The sequence below is a fragment of the Echinops telfairi genome, unplaced genomic scaffold, assembly GCF_000313985.2.
Source record: "Echinops telfairi isolate 266 unplaced genomic scaffold, ASM31398v2 ScPeMD7_7458;HRSCAF=8496, whole genome shotgun sequence".
In the NCBI taxonomy this organism is placed as follows: domain Eukaryota; kingdom Metazoa; phylum Chordata; class Mammalia; order Afrosoricida; family Tenrecidae; genus Echinops; species Echinops telfairi.
Genome location: NW_022111358.1, coordinates 50648861 through 50655422, shown reverse-complemented (window position 1 = coordinate 50655422; position 6562 = coordinate 50648861). Strand labels below are relative to the sequence as shown.

The following is a 6562-nucleotide window of genomic DNA, read 5'->3' as shown; positions in this document are numbered from 1 at the left end:
GCGAGCCCTGTCGCGCCGCCTCGGCTCCCGCTCACGCGTGCCCAAGCCCAGCGCGAGACTTGCTGAGTCATCAGCATGAGGTCACTCGACGCTCGTCCTGTGAAGGGAGCCGGGGGAAGGGGCTGGGAGCGGTGAAGGGGAGTCCGGGGACGCGGCCCAAGGGCTGCCCGTGCGCGAAGAGAAAGTGGAGTGGGTGTCCAGGCGAGGTGACATATTTGTCCAGGCCATCCTAGGAAGCCCGCTCTTCCCAGGCAGCAGTCTGCTCTCCCTCCCAAGGCAGTTCCCAAACGGAGAACCGGTTCTTGGGACTCAGAGGGGCCAGAGCGAAAGCCACTGGCTGGAATGGTAGCCTAGCAGACATGGACTGCAACGGGGACCTCTCTACCCAGAATGTTGCAGCAGACCTATAAACCAGGGCAGCCAGGGGCCATGTGAGCAGGCCCTGCAGGGTAGTGGGCACCGGAGGAGTGCCTGGCTTTGGGCCCAGCAGGTGATGGTGTGCATGGCTGGGATGAGAGCATTTAGTGTCTGTGACTAGAGGCTGGGTCTGTTTGGAGAAGTTGGCCAGGAAAGAGGGGCCTGGTGGGTGTTGGTCCTAATGGCCAGGCACTCCTGGGAAGAACAGGCTCAGCGGGTGTCCTGGCCTGAGCTGGCCCTCTGGACTGGGTGGGAGGTGCCTGGCCTCCCACCTGCTGTCCTTGCTGGAGTTGTAACCCCTGGGAGAGGCGGACCCCTAGTAGAAGGTGTTTCCCTCGACTCAGCAGCGGTCTTTGGGGCTGGAGATGCAATTTAGAGTCACCTAGTGGCTTCCTAGGAAAGACCTCCCTGGGGAAGGTGGGCCTGAAAGGCAGGCCCCCTCTGTGCCCAGACCCCCTCCTGTTCCTGGCGCTCACCCTGACTGCTTGACTTAGGATCCTTTGCTGGGTCTTTACCGGTTGTACCTTCTCTATCCATGGGCCTTGGCCTTGGGGAGGGTGGCAGGCAGACCTAAGTAGTGTCAGTGGGTGAAGGAGGGCTGGAGTTGGCAGTGCTATCTTAACTGGCCTCAGGGCCCCCCTTTCTGTGGCCTGTGATGACGCTCAGGTGCCGTGTCTACCAGCCCATCTGTTTTCAGGGGTGGCAGAGGGCAGGGGGCCAGAGACCCTGGCTTGGTTGAGATTGTGCCTATGAGAGCGCCTTTGTCGTGTGTGCACCCCACCCCTATATATGCACAACTCTTTCATGCACCCCCCCACAAACATGCACATATATCCCCTTCTCGCACACACTACCCCTCCCATGAGCACAACCCCCACGCTGACACACGCACACGCACTCTCATGCACAGCCCCAGCCCGGCACACATGTGCCTGGCCCCCCGATGGGGAGTGACTGCCTGCGCTTGTGCTGAGTCCAGCCCTTCCAGGGTGAAATCTGTCGAGGAGGCACTTTTCCGCGGGCTCAGCCGTGCTCACACTCCTGGGCCGCTCCTCAGGAAGTCGCCTTTGTGCTGAACTGGGGGAGGGGTGAGCCAAGCTGGTGCTGCTGCCACAGAGTTCCAGGATAGGGTGCCCCCCACCACCACCACAGGAACACCTGGGGCTCCAGGCTGGACCTGGAAGGATCCTAGGCAGCAGGTGACCTGGCCTCCACTCCTCACGCTCACAGTGGGGGTGCAGCCCGTGTGAGGTGCAGACAGCTGCCCGTCCTCCTTGAAGGTAGCAAGAAAACCACCAGGCTATGCTTACAGGATCTTCCTCCTCTCCTCCCCGTGCCTGCAGTGGGGGCTCCACTTAGACCCCTAGGGGGCAGGGTCCCGCATGGGTTGGGTGCTATCTGGGTTCCCTGGGGTGAGGAAGGGGCTCCCTCTGCGGTGGCCCCTGGGCGGGCCCTTGTGCAACAGTCTCCTGGGAGGGGCCGGGTGGGGCAGGGGCAGGGGCAGGATGTGCAATGTGGCCTGGGGCCAGTTGCTCCATCAGCCTTAGGGCTAGGGCACAGACTGGTGCCACCCAAGTCCCCCTCCCCACTTTGCTATGCTAGACACCTGTGAGGCCGCAGAAGTGAGCTCCCTTCTACCGGTACCGAGCACCGGGCTGTGTCCTTGTGGCAGCTGGAGTAAGTCTCGTGCCTTACCTGCTTCTGGCCCGGCCTGCTTCCCTGCCACCAGCTCCCTTGGTCCCCGGGCCGACGGGAGTCTGGGGTGCTGAGTCAGCGTGACTCCGGGAACAGCCACCGGGTGCCCTCACTGGGCTATTTTTAAAGCTGGTGGCTTCCTTTGGACAGCCCCTCCCGCCGTCCTTCTCATCTGCCCCTGCCGACCTCACAGCCGCCAATACCCTGCCCAGCACACCCTTCTGGTCTCCACCTGGGTCCCACAGGGCAGGGCACAGAGGGGACAGTGTGGGCAGGGAGGGGCGGCTGTGGCACTAGGACCCTGACCTCTGCTCCTGTCTTGCAGAGAGAGTCGGCTTGCTGTGCCCCCAGGTTATGACGACCCCCAATAAAGGAAGCAAGGCTTTGAAGGTGAGTCTGCAGGGGTGTGACCTGGGGTGTGGCAGCCGAACCCGGGCAACCCCTGATGGCCTCCTTGCCCACAGGTGAAGCGGGAGCCCGGCGAGAATGGCACCAGCCTGACGGACGAGGAGCTGGTGAGCATGTCGGTGCGCGAGCTGAACCAGCACCTGCGCGGCCTCTCCAAGGAGGAGATCATGCAGCTGAAGCAGCGGCGCCGCACACTCAAGAACCGCGGCTACGCCGCCAGCTGCCGCGTCAAGCGCGTGACGCAGAAGGAGGAGCTGGAGAAGCAGAAGGCCGAGCTGCAGCAGGAGGTGGAGAAGCTGGCCTCGGAGAACGCCAGCATGCGCCTGGAGCTCGACGCGCTGCGCTCCAAGTATGAGGCGCTGCAGAGCTTCGCCAGGACCGTGGCCCGCGGCCCCGTGGCTCCCGCCCGAGGCCCCCTCGCCGCCGGCCTCGGGCCCCTGGTCCCCGGCAAGGTGGCCGCCACCAGCGTCATCACGATAGTCAAGTCCAAGGCGGATGCCCGGTCGTAGGGATGAGCGCTGGCAGTGGTGGGCCAGCGAGGGGCTGCCCTGTCCTCTTCTTACCCCTCCCCTCCTCCCTTCTTCCCTGGCCCCAGCCTCTCCCCTGCCCCCACAAAGCACAACCTCCACCGGGCGCCGGGCTCGGCCCTTCAATTACGTGCTGTCGTCGTGTCTCGTATGTGGGGACTGGTCAGTTCTGCGGTGACAATGGGTCGCCCTGCCCCCTTGTACTAAGGCTGAGCGTGGGTGCGGGCCTGAGGGGACGTGTGTGTCTCTGAGCGGAGAGCCCTGGCCACTGCCGGCTGGAGGGCCCGCTGAGCCCTTCTTGATAGCCCTGGAGTGGGCGCCGGTGTCCTGGGCGAGGCGCGCAGGGTGGGTGGGCCCGGGTGCGTTGCACTGAACAAGACCAAAACCACTGGTTGTGCGCGTCTGTGAAGGCTGTGTCCCGTGTGCTCGCGATGGGTCCCATGTCACTGTTTACATGCTCTTCTTGTGTGGTTACATAGCCCTTCTCCTTCAAGAGTAGGTTCCTTGTACGACGTTATTAATTTATATGTTTCAGAGCTAAAGGGAAGAATGAAGAGCTGCAGAGTATTTATAAAAAATGGTCTTTTTTTTAAAGAAAGAAAGAAAAAAGGCAAGAACATTCAATCCGATGAATGGAAAGGGGAAGGAAGTGAAAGACAGACTTTGCTAGTTTAAAAAGAAGAAGAAAAAGAATACAAAAAAAAGCCCTTTCTTGTAAACTTATGGACAACTCTTTGTGGCTGTTGGAGTTTAGTTTTTATATACACAGAGTTATCAGACGTTATTTATAAAGTTAGTTTAAAAAAAAGACAAAAAAAAAAGCCAACTGCAATGCCCACCCCGCCCCCACACACCCTAACCCCCCCTTTGATATCTCTTTTGCAATTGTACCGAAAGTGACTTACGCCCTTTCTGCTTCCGTCTCTTGCCGGTGCCGTGGTCTTGTCGTGCCTGGTGAGGTCTTGTGCGGCCGTAATGTGCTGGTATTTCTGGTGACCTTTGACCTGTGGGTGTCACTCATGTTCGCTCCCCTGTGTGTGTTTCGGGACTTGGTTGTTGTCTTCAGCTGCCTGTTCAGGCCAGGACTCCGGGCAGCACGGCCTCCCTTCCTTCCCGAGATGTTTCGAACCCTCAGTGGCTGGCCTGCGGGCCCCCTCCCTTCCTGGCTGGGCTAGTAGCAGGGCAGGTGGGACTGGAAGCCTTGCAGCGGTCTCCTGCTGAGCTCCTGTGCTCGCTGACCCTGGCTAGGGGCTTGTGGGTACCCTTGCGGCATGTATGTCTTCCTCGTTGGCCCCATCAGTGGTGCTGCTGGGCTCACACTAGGAGCTGTGACCTCCCTGCCCATTTGTCTTAGAAGAGTTTCAGGGTTGGGTGGTGCTTTCTGGGAGCAGGGCTGCGGCCCACTCACCTGACTGAGGCAGCCCTTGCTTACAGATCCCTGCCTAGCCCCAGAACCTGGGGGAGGACCTCCACCAGCAAGGGCTACAACCTCTTCCCCGAGCCCCCTCTCACTCCATACCTTGGCTCCGCAGCTCTCGCCTGAGCTCTCTACGTGAGCCAGGCTGCTTTCCCAGGCTGGTCTCCTGCTTTGGCCCGGGAAGCTGCTTGGATGGGTGTCTTGGGCAGTGCCCCACATGGCCCAAGATGCTACGATTCTGGCTCTGGCCGTGGGAGCATGGCCTCTTATGTCCAGGTGCCGAGAGCTTAGAGGTGAGGATGGTGGAGGAGTGAGCAGCCAGCCTAGGGTGGCCTTGGGCAGCGGGGGCTTTGTCTTCAACCATGGTCTCCTGCTTCTGTGGGTGTGGTGGGAGTGTACCGTGTGCAGGTGCGGCCTCTGGGGGAGCTCTGCTCAGAGGAGCTCAGTATCACCAGATAGACCTTGTATAGACCCTCTGGGCCTGGACGCCAGGTTCCCCCACGCTTCTTGCCACCAGGTGTTTTTCCACTGGGCCCAGTGGCATTGCTGGGGGCACAGGGAACCAGAGACCTGAGCAGAGCAGAGGAGGACAAGGCTGTCCATGCCCTTGCCCTTCAGGGTGGGCTGGTGTCACCTCTGCAGGGTGGCATGTTGGGCCGTGCAGAAGCTGCCGCTTTAGAGCGAGTGGTGTCACAGGCAGGCCATGCCCCTATCACAGTGTTGGGCTTGAGGCCACTGTTCCCCAGGTCTGGGGGGCTGTCTTGTCCTGCCCTGAGGGTCCCCTGCACTCCTGCTCTCCCCCCCAGTTCTTGGCAGCAGATCCCTGTCCACCTGTCTGCTTCGTGCTTTTCTGGTCCTTGTTGATTCCGTTCTCCAGTGGTGAGGAGGGTGGTCTTCCTCCTCCCCGCCACTGGAACTTTTGACACAGCGAGGCAGGGCCTGGGCCGAGGCCTGCCCGCCACGTAAACTATGATCCGTGTCTTCCTCCGGCCCTGACCTAGCTCCAGCTTGCCCTCTCTCCTCATGTGGACCCCCTGCAGTCATGGGTCAGCCCCACTGGCTGCCCAGCTGCTGCTCTGCCGTTGGGGGGGAGCCACTACATGGTAGGGGTGTGTCTGCTGGGCACGTGCCCTCCCCAGCCCATGCCCTGGTCTGTGTACAGCTGTTGGCGGCAACGGTTCTGACTGGCTACAGCTTGCTTGAGCCAGGTGGTCAGGCCTGTTTCGCACCTGGACCTCCCTCCCAGCGGAGCTCCTTGACTGTAGCCCTTTCTCCACAGCTGGGTAGCCAGGTCAGCCGCAGCCTGTAGCACTGTTTCCGCTCTGGGATCTTGTGAGTTATTTTTTAGGCTGTGGTTTAGCGAAAGGAACCAAGGCATTAACGATTTCTGACACCCCGCCTCATACCCCACCCCCAGCCACTAATTCTCTTTGGCGTTTTTCCCTCCCTTTCTGGTGGGAGCAGGTGGGGGAAGGCAGAGGGCTCAGGGCTTGCTTGGGAGAGGGCGTCCCGCCGTCTGGTCCCTGGGCTGTGCTCTCTCTGCTCCGGGTCACTCCTTTGGGCTGTGGCCACCGCCACCTCCTGCCCCACCCCATCTCTCTCCCCCACTCCCTCCGCTTAGCCCCGGAAGCCTTTAACCAAACGGGAGTGGGTTCAGAAAGCTCCTCCTGGCAACTTAGGGCCACAGGACAAGGGCTGCCCGGCCAGCTGCTCCCGGAGGCTGGACTGAGGCCGGGAGGGCGGGGACAGCGGCCGGCCCGGGCCCCACCCGCCCTGCGCAGTATTTATTGCTAAATTATTGTCCAGGAGGGGCGGCGTGTGCCGGGCCCCCCGGGTATTTATTGCTGTACATAGTGTATGTTTGTGATATATAAGGTTTTCTTTATTTTGTATATGATCAATAAACACCTTTTAAAGAGACGAGCAGGTGCTTCTTTGCGACGAGGCGGGGCCGGAAGGGGCGGGGCCAGGCCGCGCGCGCGCCCTGCGCCTGCGCCGCCGAAAGGCGGAAGCGGAAGCGCGGCGCTGGGAGCGATGGCAGCCGGCGGTCTGAGCCGCTCCGAGCGCAAGGCGGCGGAGCGCGTCCGGAGGCTGCGGG

General features: G+C 61.2%; 2 protein-coding genes across 2 annotated transcripts in view; both read left to right on the top strand.

Moving 5' to 3' along the window:
* The first annotated feature begins 1957 nt into the window (after window positions 1-1957).
* On the top strand, window positions 1958-6384 carry MAFG (MAF bZIP transcription factor G). Its single transcript, XM_004709094.3, has 3 exons — window positions 1958-2094; window positions 2438-2502; window positions 2577-6384. Exons 1-3 carry the CDS (start codon window positions 2013-2015, stop codon window positions 3027-3029), a joined length of 600 nt encoding a protein of 199 aa, XP_004709151.2. The 5' UTR covers window positions 1958-2012; the 3' UTR covers window positions 3030-6384.
* A 114-nt stretch (window positions 6385-6498) lies between these two features.
* SIRT7 (sirtuin 7) overlaps window positions 6499-6562 on the top strand; it is a 5039-nt gene continuing 4975 nt past the window's right edge. The window contains exon 1 of the mRNA XM_045299527.1: window positions 6499-6546. Coding sequence (XP_045155462.1) covers window positions 6499-6546 — 48 coding nt within the window. The remainder of the gene's footprint in view (window positions 6547-6562) is intronic.

Excerpts from the sequence above, each read along its gene's own strand:
- MAFG (XM_004709094.3), top strand. The coding sequence starts at position 2,013 with ATGCTAGACACCTGTGAGGCCGCAGAAGTGAGCTCCCTTCTACCGGTA. Across the intron at positions 2,095-2,437 it reads GTGTCCTTGTGGCAGCTGGA|AGAGAGTCGGCTTGCTGTGC; the intron begins GTAAGTCTCGTG and ends CCTGTCTTGCAG. Across the intron at positions 2,503-2,576 it reads AAGGAAGCAAGGCTTTGAAG|GTGAAGCGGGAGCCCGGCGA; the intron begins GTGAGTCTGCAG and ends CCTTGCCCACAG.